The 16,703-nt window shown below is 47.8% G+C and overlaps 1 protein-coding gene across 1 annotated transcript in view; it reads left to right on the top strand.

Moving 5' to 3' along the window:
• The first annotated feature begins 1,997 nt into the window (after positions 1 to 1,997).
• KLHL41 (kelch like family member 41) overlaps positions 1,998 to 16,703 on the top strand; it is a 78,783-nt gene continuing 64,077 nt past the window's right edge. Inside the window, exon 1 of the mRNA XM_078681612.1 lies at positions 1,998 to 3,184. Within this exon, the coding sequence (XP_078537738.1) occupies positions 2,075 to 3,184 (1,110 nt within the window). The 5' untranslated portion in view covers positions 1,998 to 2,074. The remainder of the gene's footprint in view (positions 3,185 to 16,703) is intronic.

The following is a 16,703-nucleotide window of genomic DNA, read 5'->3' as shown; positions in this document are numbered from 1 at the left end:
AGAAACAAAGCATTTCTCTTCGTTTTGCCATTTTAAGGTCAGGGAATTTTTTGGTCTTAATGTTGGGGCTGCCTCCTATTTACCCTAACCTTGTAAATAGGATTCAGCATCAAAATCAATGGGTGGTGCGAACGAACGCCCACCACAACACCCATTGCCCACCCCTTTCGCTCTAAGTATAGTGTGAAAGGGGGCCTTATTTACAAGGCGGCGTTAAGCCTCGTAAATAAGGCAAAGCCCATATCGCCACAGGAACATCTTTAAAAGTGATGTTACTGTGGCAATAGGGGCTTTTAATTACACCCCTCAGTTCTTTAAAACATTCTTCAAAACATGTACCACTTCAGAAGTTCACGACTGAAATTAATCTACATACACCTCACTATAGCATATTACACACGTTACTGTCAAGATGACTAGGGCTACTCTTTAACCCATAGGCTGTGGTGCCATACCTCACACCTAACCTCAGGCTAATGTTAGGGGTTATGATTGCCAGGGCATATGCTCCCTAGGAATCTTCACCCTCATGAGCAGAGTTCTACCACGTATCCCTCGCTGTCAAGGATTCCACAGCGCCTCATCTTTCCCAGGCCAGATATGACAGCAACAGCAGATGGGTCAGCAAAACTGACCCTTTAGTACTCAGTCTCCAGTTGAAGGGGGTTGTGTCTGGTGGTCTTACTATCTGTAGCCTCTGACACCACAGAAGCAGCTGATACCTTCCCTTGCCAGCATTCCTCCCCCACAAGGAAGCTCTGTCAGAAGAGGCCACCTCCCACTTTCTGTGAAGACTATGACTGACTACTACCCCCCCCCCACCAGCTTTGCCTCGACCCACCTAGTAAAGTCACCCCCATGCCTAAAAAAAAATGACTTCTGTCAGTCTGTATTTACCCCTTATTCATCCACCACTTGTTTGAATCTAATAGCATGCAGAATCAGCAGTGGAAGTTTAAGTGTTCCTATACTTTTTGGGAACATGTTAACTCTATAACAAAGGTGCCATATGTAAAAGTAACAAAATTATGGAATCGCGGACACATATCAAGTAGTTTTTGGCAGAAATTACAATAAAAACAACTTTGCTGTCGAGCTGTCAGTATAATATTTTTGAAGATTTCTTGATTTTGGTCAAGCCGGATGGCAGGGCAATCTATGCCATATTCCCTTATTTTAATTCGTTTTTCTTGCAAAAGAGGGTCTCAGGGTCGGTGGAGCAAAGTTCTGTGCTGCTAATGCAGTAACTGCAGCTCAGACTCTAAAACGACATTAAAACAAGGAAGTAGAATCTAAAGAAAACTGGCAGGGGCACACTTATGAAGGGTTCTATCAGTACAGTGGCAGCTGCCAGTCTTATCAAAAATGGCTACCAAGAGAAATATAAAAAAATAAAAAATGGGTAAAGAAAGGAAGAAATAAATATATAAGGAAAGAACAATAGGAAAATGTGTAAAAGGATTTATCACCAGACAGAGCATAAACGGACCCGTCTATTGCACATTAAACGATTAAATGATTACATTGATGTTGAATAATTAAACAAGCGTGTTATCAAACTGATATGTTTGTGTACGTTGCAATGTCCAAAGTGGCTTTGCCTTTTGTTGCTTTTCAGATGTTTTGATTTCCGAAGAAATACTTTTAAAAAACAAGCCAACGACGTTAGACAAAATTGAACTTTTCAACGAATAACTGAGATTTCTGCCACAAAATAGCTGGATAAAAAGAAGCCTTAAACTCGTCGGCGCATTTCAGTAATATTAATATTCATAAATGTAGGTTTGATGCTATTTAAGGGGTGGGAATGAGGCTGTGCGTCGAGCCTCTGCGTTAATTCCATAGTGACCAAAGGCTGCAGTTGTTTCTTTCAGTCTGTGGCAGCTGCTGTCGGCTCTCCAAATGTGCCTTCCTGAATTCCAGATTGCAAGCGCCTGCACCTATATTTAGCCGGCAGGATTATATTGCAGGGTCTCCTCGGCCGGCAGAGCAGGGAGCTCTTCCTTTTTGCAGCCAGACCTGTGAGCTGAGAGCACCCCGGGCCTTCTCCCTCCCTCAGTACCCTGCTCACAAAATGGATCCCCGCAAGGACCTTTCAGAAGAACTGCGGCTCTACCAGTCCACGCTCCTTCAAGATGGCCTCAAGGAGCTCCTGGAAGAGGCCAAGTTCGTTGACTGCCATTTGAAAGCCGGAAGCAAAAGCCTGCCTTGCCACAGGCTCATCCTGGCAGCTTGCAGCCCGTACTTCCGGGAGTTCTTTTTATCTGAAGAACCTGAGGAAAAGAAGAAGGAGGTGCTCTTGGAGAATGTTGACCCTGCCGTCATGGAGGTGATCCTCCGATACCTGTATTCGGCTGAAATTGATCTTGACGATGGGAATGTCCAGGATATTTTTGCACTGGCTAGCCGCTTTCAGATCCCCTCTGTCTTCACTGTATGCGTCTCCTACCTCCAGAGAAGACTTGCGCTCAATAACTGTCTGGCTATCTTTAGACTAGGCCTTCTTCTCGATTGCCCAAGGCTAGCAGTATCCGCCAGAGATTACGTGTCCGACCGCTTCGAGCAAATCTGCAAGGAAGACGATTTCATGCAGCTAGCCCCCCATGAACTCATCTCAGTTATATCAAGCGACTCCTTGATTGTGGAGAAGGAGGAAGTGGTCTTCGAAGCGGTCATGAAGTGGGCGCGTACTGACAAGGAGAGCAAGGTGAAGAGCCTAGGAGAGGTCTTTGACTGCATACGCTTCCGCCTGATGCCAGAAAAATATTTCAAGGAGTACGTGGAAAAGGATGACATACTTAAGAGCGACCCAGAGATCGTCAAGAAAATGAAGGTGATCAAGGACGCTTTTGCTGGGAAATTGCCCGAACCTACCAAAAACAAGGACAAGTCAGGTGAGGCCGCAGTCAACGGGGACGTGGGCGATGAGGATCTTCTCCCGGGGTACCTGAATGACATTCCGAGGCATGGCATGTTTGTCAAGGACCTTGTCCTCCTGATCAATGACACAGCCGCCGTGGCTTATGATCCCCTAGAAAATGAGTGTTTCTTGGTTGCGTTGGCTGAGCAGATCCCCAGAAATCATTCCAGCATTGTCACCAAGGCAAACCAGGTGTACGTGATAGGAGGCTTGTACGTGGATGAGGAAAACAAAGAGCAGCCCCTACATTCGTACTTCTTCCAGGTATGGGTTGTTTCTTATCAATAAGCGCCGAGACGCATTCATATGTATGCAGTGGTAAAGGCAAGGTATAGGCCTTTACAGCATGTCCAGTTGTGAGTTGTAAGAACAATGAGCACACACGTTCTCCAATGATACTACAATTAAGTGTCTTTCTTTTGAAAGTAAGATGTTTTATATTTGAAACACTGCCATGTTAACTGTAGATGCTTTCTGTTTACTCACCCTTCCCATAGCCTGGAGGGAAAGCATCGGATATTGTTAAAATTTATTTTCCACCGTGCCCACAATGTGGTAACCACGCAATGGGGAATTTTGCGTCACGGTCACAAGCATGTGTGTGAAGGAGCATGATGCTATATAAAAAACCATAATGTGTCATTATAAAAGCAGGTGTCCCATAGTGATTGCATTTGCAACTTATAAGATCAAGAAACCTTCCATTCATGGCCCACTTTATTGATAAGAGCATACCGTATGTATCTACCTGCCGCTATTATCTCTTGACTATAAACTGAGTATAAACCTTCACAGCGTAAATGTGGCCATGTATTACGCTGATGAAATATGGGATGAGTTCCAACCAGATAAGGTGAACAGTAAGTCACTTTCTTACTATCATGGGTCTTTTTTTTACATCTCAGTTAATGCTCTAATAGCCGATTACCCCAGCAGTAGCTGTCTTGGGACTCTGATCTTTATGCTGTAATTTTTAATTCTTGTAAAAAGACATGTGAACCTCCATTTAAATGCAGGGCCACTGGAATTATGAAATTCTGCGGTTGGGGAATTTTCAGCATAATTATGATTTTTCCATATTTGCCACACAAGTCATCATCTGCTACAAAATGTGCAGACTTTAACAAAAAAGTGTGTTTCTAGCTCAGACGGATTCAAAGTTACTAAAAAAGCAGTGACCTGTTGCCGCACTGTGGTCCACCCTTCGCAAAGGTTGACTGGCCACCTTTCAGTAGCTGATTCCTGTATTTAGGTATTAAAGTGGAACTAATGAAGTGAAAACTTTTCTAAGGCAGTGTTACCATGAGTAAAAATGGCAAAATAGTGAAATAATGCTATCACAAAATGTGCCGCATTATGCCGTATAGTTTGCACTTCCTTGCTATGTAATGTAGTCAGACCTGCCACATAATTTGGTCCTCTTCATATGTGACATATTGTTCTGTCCCGGCCAAGCATCCGCTTACGAGATAGTTACAGGTCGGGAAATCATGTATTTTACAGAAGGGGACCCCCTGCTCAGTGTGCCCTACATATACTACTGAGCGGGTGTTAACTCCCCACCAGCTTATACCCTCCACCGCCCCATGGCACGACTGAGGGGGTCTTCCTCCCGACAGAACCACCCACCCCCTCTCTAAACGGGCGTTCCTTCACTCTGCCGTTGTTCTATTCTGTGAAACTATTTGCAAATATCGCTCTGCTAAAAGCCAGCATGTTTTAAGTCGCATTTTATGCACGAGGGGCAGATTTACAAGCCCCTTGCGCCACTTTTGCGTCACTTTTAACTTGGTAAAAGTGACGCAAAAGTGGCGCACGGGGCTTGTAAATCTATTTTATTTCGGGAGTTTATACGACCCCAGCCTCAGAAAAAGTGTTATTCTACAGGTAGTAGTAGGTGCTGGCTACTTCATCGACAAACGATTCAGGCATAGGGGTGGGGTTCGTTTCTGCCATTCAGGGGGTCGCGCCTGCTCCTATTCTGCGCCTGTGACATATGGTGAGGCAGCAAAGCTGTGACATATGGCTGCGCAGTGTTCAGAAGCAGGCCGCTGTCAGCAGGGGCTGTTCATGTGCGTCTGAACATTTCCTCCAGGGCATGATTCACTCACTGGCGCATTTCCCACTATTCCTTGGCATGTGACAAGACATTATGGCCTCGCAAAAGCCATGTTGCAATGTCAAAATGTATATGACTTGTCCGAACACCTCACTTTTCCCCAAAAACAATTTGTCTCCATTAATAACAAGAATGTCCCGCACCTGCTGTTGTTAAACTGAGTTTTATTATTCCTTTTTTGAAGTAATTTTTTTTAAATGCCACTTGTGTTGTCATAAAAATATTAGCGTTTTCTGTCAAAGTAGAGGTGTGCTTAAGCCAGAGTTTTTTTTAAAAGAGATATTTGTGAAGGGCAATGAACTCAGCTGACAGTAGATGCATTTATAAAGGCACTACTGCATTAATGTATGCTAGATTGTTCACATTTGCTAGAAACAAGATATTCCTTTATGAGTTCGTTGAATTTAAGGCAGGAAATCAACACTTCTCAAATTGCATTTCCAATCAATTTTTGGCAATTTTCTGGGTGTTGCACGCTGCACAGAGGCCATAAAGAATGTTTTAATGGTGCTTGTACCATTGGTTTTTATTTTGATTTACCTTATTGACAGGTCAGAACACTACATTTTCTAATCTGGGCATGGTTCAAAGCACGCCGGTGACCAGACTATATGTTTCATATTAATTTTAATGTCTTACTCTGGAAGCCCTGGTTTTTAGCAGTAGTGTTAGTGCTGTTGAGTGAACCAGGGTTAATATTTTGAATAAATTACTGGATTTACCTGGGAGGCAATACTTTTTAAGTGAAGGGTAGTGGTGTCAACTGATTTGATTGCAGTACTTCTATTGTAGTGGAGAATTGTGCCCAGTATAATGTATTCACCACATGCTCTATCTCCCATGTGGAAGTCTCTGTAGCAGGCCATTTTCTATCTTCCAGTGGCATAAACTATAAAAGTGAGAAATTCTTAGGGAAGACATTATTGAATTCTTTCGTACTGCCTCAGTTTGAATACTCCAGTTTCTGAGCCTACAGTCCCTTTGCATCCTTTGAAGGTTAATATAGGGTTTTGATGGTGTCATCAAATCGTGAATTCAGTTCTTGTGGCTCTGGCTAAACCATCTTAAATTGCTCCACACATATAGGTTAATTGTGTTGTGGAAGAGGCATGGTATCCTAGATTAAAGCTAACCGGTTTAGATATGAAAAGTAGAGCATTGTAGGCAGATGGTGGCTATCTCGCTACGTCGAAGAGGCTAGTTTTAATGTCTGAAGGCTTTTGCTTAATGATATATAAGGTGGAAAGCATGTTCACCCAAGCGGTATTTAGTCGTTTTATTAAATTTTTGGGTTCACACCAACTTTCTGGCAAAGATCACATGAATCACCCAAGCTGAAGTAGATATGGAAGTAGCTTCATTAGAACCCGAGAAGGCTGCCAGTCCCAATGATATGCCTTCGGGATACCAAAAGCTTTTCATGGTCCCATAAGTCCTTTTTTTTTCAACAAATGTTCAACTTTAGCTGGGACTCAGGGGATTGTCCTACCTGTCGGCAAAAGGTATTAATGAGCATTTTCCCTAAAATCCTACACATAAGGGCTCCAATCGACCTAACTCACTGCTGATTTCTGCCGCCAAGATCCTTGTCACAATCTCAGCGTCCAGAATAAATGTTGGTTCCTGTTATCGACCCACATCTGAAGGCTTGTGGCGACGCGCTGCATGATTTTGTTGTAAATGAGGCCCCACATTTAAACAATATTAAAATATCTATATTCCCAGTACTACTGTTTTTCTTCCAGCATCTTCCCATTCATGTACGGGCACGTCTGTTGCAATTTAAGGGTGATCCTGGCATCTGTGTCTCTTAAAAGAGTTATATCACCGGTTCTCTTGTGGTGCACTGTTATGACCTGATCGCAGGAAATACTTTTAGCCTCCTGCTTGTTGACAATTCAGAACGTGCTGGCCTGCATGGATGCTTCCATGAGTTGCTGCTCTCCAGTATGTCTCAGTTGTATGCTAGCCTCTCCCCCCACACAATTAATGTATGCATTTAGTTCACTGAACTTCAGTGCCTAACGTGTGCTGAGGGCAGTAAGTAGACTGGAGCATGTATTGCATCATCAGACTATAACCTGAAACAAGAGGGAGGAAGGCAAAAAAGAGAGAAAGAAGGAGGAAGAGAAAGAAGAAAAACAGTGACAAATGGAGAGATGGGTGGAAAAAGAACTTGCAGGAGTGAGACAGACAGAAAGGGTATGATGGCAGAGGAAAGAGATAAGAGGTTGAATTAAGACTGAGGCTACGTTGGTATTTGTCAGCAGGTTCCTAAGAAAAACTTTGAGCCCGTACTTAAAGCACTGCCCACATTATTTTAAATAGTCTGCTTTAAAGTTTTGCAGGGACTGTGTATGACCTGCATTCAAATTTAAAAAGCATTTGACCTTCCTCGGTTCCGGAAACATTCTCTATGGCTTGGGAATTTTAGATTTCCTTACATGTAGGTTGGGATAAATGCTTCATTTCTAGTTAGGTATCCATGATAGGCAGTGATAGACGTGGGCGGGGACGGAAGGGCACGGCGTGCCCCTACTTCTAAAAAATTGTTCAGTCCGTTCCCCTACTTCTTGCTTTCAAAAAAGCGTCCCGGGACGGCAAGAATAGTCCAACTTTAAAATGATAACTTTTTTCTTTCCGCTTCCAGGGGCTGCTCGCACTTCTCTGTTGTACTCCAGAGGCTGCAGCAGCCCCCGCCCCCCCCCCCCCCCCAGCTCGCACAGACCGAGGGCAGGCCATTGTCATTCCGATTGAGGCCGATTATCCCCTTTCGAATAGACAATGCGCCCGCCCTCTGCCTTTAACATATCAAGTGCCCTGAGATCGGAGTTGGTGATTACAGAGGAGCTTTCCCCAGAGTACTGTGGGGAACTTGACACCTTTGTCAATGTTGTACACGGAGTAAAGTGAACTGGGCAGGAGCAGTAACCACAGTGACCGGACAGAAGAGGCAACAGGAAAGGAGAGGTACTAGGGCAGGAGAGGTGACGGGGCAGGGGAGGTGACGGGGCAGGGGAGGTGACGGGGCATGAGCTAGAGCAGTAACCGGGCGTGAGCGGTGAAAGGACAGGAGCAGTGAAAGGACCAGGAGCGGTGAAAGGACCAGGAGCGGTGAAAGGACAGTAGCGGTGAATGGGGCAGGAGCAGTGAACAGGACAGGAGCAGAGAACAGGACAGGAGCAGGGAACGGGACAGTAGCAGGGAACGGGACAGGAGCAGGGAACGGGACAGGAGCAGGGAACGTGCAGGAGCAGTGAACGGGGCAGGAGCAGTGAACGGGGCAGGAGCAGTGACGGAGGCAGGAGCAGTGACGGGGCAGGAGCAGTGACGGGGCAGGAGCAGTGACTGGGCAGGAGCAGTGACTGGGCAGGAGAAGCGACTGGGCAGGAGAGGAGACGTGATAGGAGAGGCGACGGGGCAGGAGAGGCGACGGGGCAGGAGAGGCGACAGGGAAGGTGACGGGGCAGGGGAGGTGACGGGGCAGGGGAGTTGACGGGGCAGGGGAGGTGACGGGGCAGGAGAGGTGACGGGGCATGAGCTAGAGCAGTAACGGGGCGTGAGCGATGAAAGGACAGGAGCGGTGAAAGGACAGAAGCGGTGAACGGGGCAGGAGCAGTGAACAGTGCAAGAGCAGTGAACAGGGCAGGAGCAGTGAACGGGGCAGGAGCAGTGAACGGGGCAGGAGCAGTGAACGGGGCAGGAGCAGTGAACGGGGCAGGAGCAGTGAACGGGGCAGGAGCAGTGAACGAGGCAGGAGCGGTGACGGGGCAGGAGAGGTGACGGGGCAGGAGAGGTGACGGGGCAGGAGAGGTGACGGGGCAGGAGAGGTGACGGGGCAGGGGAGGTGACGGGGCAGGGGAGGTGACGGGGCAGGGGAGGTGACGGGGCATGAGCTAGAGCAGTAACCGGGCGTGAGCGGTGAAAGAACAGGAGCGGTGAAAGGAAAGGGGCAGTGAATGGGGCAGGAGCGGTGAACGGGGCAGGAGCAGTGAACGGGGCAGGAGCAGTGAACGAGGCAGGAGCAGTGAACGAGGCAGGAGCAGTGAACGAGGCAGGAGCAGTGAACGAGGCAGGAGCAGTGACGGGGCAGGAGAGGTGACGGGGCAGGAGAGGTGACGGGGCAGGGGAGAAGACGGGGCAGGGGAGAAGACGGGGCAGGGGAGGTGACGGGGCAGGGGAGGTGACGGGGCAGGAGAGGTGACGGGGCATGAGCTAGAGCAGTAACGGGGCGTGAGCGGTGAAAGGACAGGAGCGGTGAAAGGACAGAAGCGGTGAACGGGGCAGGAGCGGTGAAAGGACAGAAGCGGTGAACGGGGCAGGAGCAGTGAACGGGGCAGGAGCAGTGAACGGGGCAGGAGCAGTGAACGGGGCAGGAGCAGTGAACGGGGCAGGAGCAGTGAACAGGGCAGAAGCAGTGAACGGGGCAGGAGCAGTGAACGGGGCAGGAGCAGTGATGGGGCAGGAGAGGCGACAGGGCAGGAGAGGAGACGTGGAAGGAGAGGCGGCAGGAGAGGTGATAGGGCACAAGAAGTGATGGGCAGGTGACATGACAGACAGGAGACATGACGGGCAGGAGAGGTGACGGGCAGGAGAGGTGACGGGCAGGAGAGGTGACGGGGCAGGAGAGGTGACGGGGCAGGAGAGGTGACGGGGCAGGAGAGGTGACGGGGCTGGAGAAGTGACGGGGCATGAGCTAGAGCAGTAACCGGGCGTGAGCAGTGAAAGGACAGGAGCGGTGAAAGGACAGGAGCGGTGAAAGGACAGGAGCGGTGAAAGGACAGGAGCGGTGAAAGGACAGGAGCGGTGAACAGGGCAGGAGTGGTGAACAGGGCAGGAGCGGTGAACAGGGCAGGAGCGGTGAACAGGACACGAGCGGTGAACAGGACACGAGCGGTGAACAGGACAGGAGCAGTGAACAGGACAGGGGCAGTGAACGAGGCAGGAGCAGTGACGAGGCAGGAGCAGTGGCGGGGCAGGAACAGTGACGGGGCAGGAGAGATGACTGGGCATGATAGGTGACGGGGCAGGAGAGGTGACGGGGCAGGAGAGGTGACGGTGCAGGAGAGGTGACGGGGCAGGAGAGGTGACGGGGCAGGAGAGGTGATGGGGCAGGAGAGGTGATGGGGCAGGAGAAGTGACGGGGCAGAAGAAGTGACGGGGCATGAGCTAGAGCAGAAACCGGGCGTGAGCGGTGAAAGGACAGGAGCGGTGAAAGGACAAGAGCGGTGAAAGGACAGGAGCGGTGAAAGGACAGGAGTGGTGAAAGGACAGAAGCGGTGAAAGGACAGAAGCGGTGAACGGGGCAGGAGCAGGGAACAGGACAGGAGCGGTGAACAGGGCAGGAGTGGTGAACAGGGGAGGAGCAGTGAACAGGGCAGGAGCGGTGAACAGGCAGGAGCGGTGAACAGGGCAGGAGCGGTGAACAGGGCAGGAGCGGTGAACAGGGCAGGAGCGGTGAACAGGGCAGGAGCAGTGAACAGGGCAGGAGAAGGGAACAGGGCAGGAGAAGGGAACTGGCCAGTAGAAGTGACGGGCCAGGAGAAGTGACCGGCCAGGAGAAGGGAGGGGCCAGGAGAAGGGAGGGGGCAGGGGAATTGACGAAGCAGGAGTGTTGATCGAGCATGAGCAGGAGTACTGACTGGACTGGAGCAGTGAAAGGGCAGGAGCAGGCGTTTCCCAGGGCGACTGGAAGGGTAGGGGGCCAGTTTAGTTTGGGGGGACCGGTTTTTTACAAGTGCAGGAGTTTTAATAACACTGCAAAGTTCTTTGTATATTCAGCAGGTTTCGGTCAACAACACAAGTGCCAAGATAACTTTGGTGATCAATGTACCTGCTGGAGAGAGATGGGAGCATGTTTTGTCTAGTGGCTGTTTTACTCATCTAAGGTAGTGCAGAGTGATAATATGCCTGCTGCAAAGAACATGTACCATGCATATCAAAGAGCAATATGTTATGTGCATAGTTCAGTGGGTACTGCTTTGTGTTCACTTCCCGAATGAAAGGACACTTGAATACATATGGCCTGGCAGTTCGGGCTGGACTGTTCACATTGGGCGCAGGATCAAGACTGATTTGCATTGGGCTCGGTCCAAACTGGAATGGCATGGTGAGCAAAAAACGATGGATTTAGGCCCAGATCTCTGCACTGGGGTGAATGTATGACATTGTTCTGCATTCTGTCCATCAATTGTTCTTTTTGCATTTGTCACCCCGAGTGGGACAGGTATGCTCAGACAATAGTCCCGTGCTCTCCATGCCACTGGAATCAAGCTATCCTGGCTGATGAGGGCTGAAAGCCCAAAACCGGTCCTAGGATGCTTGATTCCAGTCCAGGGAGGACCTGGCGTGGGTGTTCGGGCTGGACTGTTCTCATTGGGTGCAGGATCAAGACTGATTTGCATATGGCTGGGTTCAAACTGGAATGGCATGGTGAGCAAAGAAACAATGGATTTAGGCCCAGATCTCTGTACTGGGGTGAATGTATGATATTGTTCTGGATTCTGTCCACCAGTTGTTCTTTTTCTATATTATGATTGAGCAGCTAGCTGGCTGACATGAATATGAAGGAGCCTTTGTGGGTTTCCGTGAGTCTAGATTCTCCTGAAGAATCCCTTTCTCTTCTGAGCCCTGCTTAACACATGTGTACAGGAGAAGCCGTGTATTCATGTCCTCAATGTTTGAGACAAAAATAATCATGGATTTCTGAACAATGAGAGTAAAAGCATTAAGGTAACATGTTGTTCCTGCTTATATTTCACATGCTTTACATAAACCTGTATTCCCTATGTGTGTTTGCTTTTTCCTGAATTAAACCTCAAATAAACATATCCATTCTTTTAATTAAATAATGTTATAAGCTGTAACTGGTCAGTGAAATGCTAAACGTACAAAAAATTGGTATGTTTTGCTATTTATTTATTTATTTATTTTATTTACGCAACTTTTATAGCGCGACAAATACCCGAAGGTGTCTCGGCGCTGTAGAGCAACTGGAGTCTATCATCAGACCATCCTCTTACTGATTAAACAGCCATGTTTTCAAGAGCCTGCGAAAGCTCATCAGATTCGGGGCGGTTTTGATGGCTAGTGGCAAGAGGTTCCAAAGTTTTGGAGTGGCCACAAGAAAGCGCCTGTCTCCCCAGGTGACCGATCTTGTGCGTGGCACAGGGAGGAGACTGATATTGGCCGATCTTAATTGCCTGCTGGGAGTGTACAGTTGAAAGGCTTCAATCAAGAACCTAGGTCCCGTGCCATGTACAGCCTTATAAGCAATACAGAGGGCCTTAAACTTAACGCGGCTCTCGACTCTCAGCCAATGAAGCTGACGAATACCAAAAGTGGTGGATTTGCGACGAGGGATGTTAAGAAGAATCCTAGCAGCCGCATTCTGAATAGATTGCAGCTTCGTTGTGACACGCTTCTGGGTATGAAGGAAGAGTGCATTCCCATAGTCTATCCTGGAGAAGACTAGGGTAGAAACCAGAGTCTTCCCAGCTGACGGCGGGAGGTAAGGCAACAACTTCTTAATTTTTTTCAGAATGAAAAAAGATGATGACACAACCTTGTTGGTATGAAGGTCGAAAACCAACTTAGTGTCAAAAATCACTCCCAAATTTCGGGTTTTTTCCACTGGAACAGGTGGGGGGCCAAGCTTTTCTGGCCACCAACCATAAGACCATTCAGGGGAGTGTCTTCCGAAGGTCATGATCTCGGTCTTATCCGAGTTGAGGCGAAGGCAGTTCAGGGCCATCCAGCTACTGACCTCAAGCATAGCTTTCTGGAAGTTGGCTGCTACAGTGTGACCATCCTTATGGATACCCAGCACCAGCTGGGTATCGTCTGCATACGATGTAAGCTGTATCCCATAGGCCTTTATTATCCTCGCCAAGTCCGCTACATAGATATTGAAAAGCATAGGGCTTAGCGAGGAGCCTTGTGGGACTCCACAAGGGAGTGCAGAGATAGGGGAATAGAAATCTCCCAACTTTACTGTCTGGGTACGGTTTGCCAGGAAGGATGAAATAAGATCCTTGGCACGACCGTTGATCCCCAAAGCAGTGACACGGTCGACTAAGGTGGCATGGTCGACCGTGTCAAAAGCTGCTGACAGATCCAGGAGGATAAGGACAGCCGCCCCTCCCTGGTCCATGATCACCCTGATCTCGTCAGAGGCCTTTATCAAGGCAGTCTCTGTTCCATGCCCTTTCCTAAAACCAAACTGCGTGTCGTCGAGAAGATGGTGAGTCTCGACGAACTCTGAGAGCTGTCTGTTCATCAGGTATTCGCATACTTTGGCGGAAAAGGGCAGGCACGCGATCGGTCTGTAGCTTGCAACAGCTGTGGGATCTAAGGAAGGTTTTTTCAGAAGGGGTTTTATGACAGCGTTCTTCCATATACTTGGAAATTGACCTGTCGAAAATGCAATATTGCAGATCTCCATGAGAGGGCGAGAAATCACTTCTGTGAGTTTTGACATCACAGATGGGGGACAAGGATCCAGTGGGGAGCCCGATTTGATAGTAGAGATGATTTTGATCACATCCTCATGTGGGGCGGGTAGAAAACAGGAAAAATGGTCATGGTTGTGGAGAGACAATGGTTCTTCCCCGCTACCACCTCTACATTCAGTTCTGGGATTATCTTCAAAAGAAGCATATATATCTGCAACCTTTGTGATAAAAAAGGCTGCTAATTCGTTGCAAAAAACCTGTGAGGGCTCCACTTCAGGCCCAACGGGGGGGGAAGACAAGGTGTTGACAACGGAGAACAATTCTCTGGCCGAATTAGCAGCGGTCTTGATTTGTGCCGAGAAAAAATCGATTTTTCGGGCCAAGATTGCCTTTTTATAAATCTGAAGGGCATCCTTATAAGTTTGTCTGGCTTTCTGGGTTTCTAGCCGCACCCCTGACTCCGCCCACTGATTCAATCTTCGGTTATTCCCGCCCCCTGATTCTCCACCCACAGTTCCCCTACTTTTGTTTTCCCACTTCGACCACTGATGATAGGTGAACTTTGTAAACTGGAAAGGTAAATGGTTTTGCACTGAATTACAAGCGATCATAAATGATCCAATATAATTTATGCACAATTTAAGAATTTTTTGAACAGTAGCTACCAAAACGGTGGTGGACCAACTAAACCATCCTATCGAAAACAAAATATATTTGTACATGATTTGCCGGACATCATGTATCTGAGTTATTTGAGGTGCTGAGAGAGCTGGATGAGGGATTGGCCAACCCCATTATTTTGTAATGGTTTCTGAGGGAATGTCCCTTGGTGAAGACATTCACATTAGATCTTTTTGAGATGGCTTACGAAGGGTTTTAATGTGCCAAATGTAAAATGCTGGATCCAGCGCTTCCATCTATCTAGGATGCTGTACTCTGGAAAAGATGAATACGAATGGAATCTTCAGTGCTATAATTCCAGAAGTGATTTTAGTTAGGCAGGTCGTGCTACCATGTTTTGGATTTCTGGTGTAAAGTTAATTATTTAAATTCCATGACATTCACAAACAGTGTTTAACAGAGTTGCAAGTGGGTGCTAGCAGGCGTTGATGCATTTTATCTACATGAATTGTTTTTTTTTTTAAAAGTGATGCTCGATGACACCCAAGATAACTGCACTTTGGGAAGCTCCTATCCAATGTCCCCTTTTCTGCAAGGGCTTCGGTCCTTGCGTCTTGATATGCTCTAAGAGACAGGGCTGAGGGAAAAGAAGTGGTTCTAGTTTAGGGGCTTGTGTCGAGGTTCAACAAGGGGGAGCTGCCGTCACATGCAATCCATCTCCATAGTATTTGGGTACTTTTGTTTTTGTGATCTCTGGTGGAGGCAGGCCTGTCTGCTCTGGAGACTGTTAGATGACTGTGAGCAGCACCAGAGGAACTCAGCGGCGATGGGAAGGAGGCCGCACAGGCATGTGAATCCGAGTTCGTACTGTTCATGGGTCTTGAGGTCTGACTCATGGCATAGATGGAGGTAAGAGATGGGAAGTAGAAGGACCACCCCCTGAAGAGCTCACAGGTAGACATTTCCCCCTAAGAAGTTGGAGCTCTAGAGCTCAACCTTTGCAGTGCCTTAGAGACGCTCTCTGCTGAGTCCAGAGTCCAGATGTGGACTAAAAGAGACAAGTCAAGTGAGCACTCACGGATGACTCTGAAGTGAGATCATGGTTGATGAATGCTCTTCTTAAAGACCAATCATGGCTGGTAAAAAAACAAGTAAAGAGACACTTTTGGAGATGAGTAACGGTAACATAGAACTACATCAAACAGAGAGAGAACAATCAGAAAAACGAGGCTGATTTTAGTAAGTTTGTCTTTGGAGGCCAAATTGCAAATCTCAAAAAACCAAAGCAGGAGTGTCCTCCTGGGGATTCTGGGGGTTCAGATAGAAATTCTAAGAGAGAATTGCCTACAGAATTGGAAGAGGCCTTGAAGTTCGTGTGTGGTGGGGACATTGGAAGAGATGGGAAATTTGTAGAGCATCTCTCATCCCCTCAAGGCCTCAAAGGTCCACAGCACTGGGTTGTAGGTCTGCCCTGGCAGCTCTGAGATCACATGAACACTGATTTAAACCGAGAGTTATTTGTCTTAGACTGTGGTGGGAGTACAGTGGAAGCTCTGATGTTTTCAGAAGCCTGAGTACTAATGTAGGATTCAAGGGTAATGGGTAATACAGACATGTTTAGTATAACGTTGTATGTGATTGTTTGTTACTTAAGGGTGCTCTGAGGTATCTTGGAGTTTGGTACGGCTGCTCTATATTCTTCAAAGATGTTTTTGGGTGATAAAGCAGAGCCGTTTTATGATATGGGTACAAAAAACAATGATAAAAATTAGTTGGCTCCATATTTTTGGTACTGGTTGACAAACCAACATCATGGACCGATTTAACATAAATGTGATCCTTGATTATTGTTGAGAAACATTCTAAGTCATCACGGTGTGAGGGGTGGTAAGTTCTTTCTCTGCTGTGCATGTTTCTAGAGCTTTCAATGGGCCAGTACTTACCAGTACTGAGTACCAGGCATCTGAATTGTCTCCACTTGAGCACCGGAACTTCTCTGAGGTCAAGGAAAGTATCAGTGCTTGTGGTTGCAGGAGGGCATGCTCCAAGGTATTCATAAGCACAGTACTGGTGCGGCTGGCGAGGCTGCCAGAGTGGATGCCAGTGTTACAGCAGAGGGCCGGTGCAGCCCTGGGCTGAGCTAATGTTGAATTATTGAGCAGCTGCTCAGTTGCAATGTCTCAAGCCATGAGGGGTGCAGTCCTGCATGACATGGATATCACAGGAGTAAATCAGGCCCTGCACAGTGACGTATGATGAAAGGACTACCACCTGCCACGCCTCGCCACATGCATGAAATCCAAATTGATTTGGCAGCAGCCCAATGCTGTCTGGCCAGGCCTACTAAGGAGGCAGCTAGAGCTGGAGTCAAGGCAGAGCGGATATCAGTGGCACTCCAGTGGAAGCGTAAGGTCTTGAAAAGTGAAAGTGTGTGTGTGTGTGTGTGTGTGTGTATGTGCCTGTGTCTTGTCCCCAGTGCCCAACCCTGCTAGAATGCCTGCACAGGCCCACAAACAACTCTTGCATCGGAACACAGAGCTGGTCCTGATGCTGAGAGCACACTCATCGGTGTCTCCTGGTAGCACAGGGC

The sequence above is a fragment of the Lissotriton helveticus genome, chromosome 3_1 (assembly GCF_964261635.1).
Source record: "Lissotriton helveticus chromosome 3_1, aLisHel1.1, whole genome shotgun sequence".
Classification (NCBI taxonomy): domain Eukaryota; kingdom Metazoa; phylum Chordata; class Amphibia; order Caudata; family Salamandridae; genus Lissotriton; species Lissotriton helveticus.
This window is presented reverse-complemented; position numbering and strand designations above follow the sequence as displayed.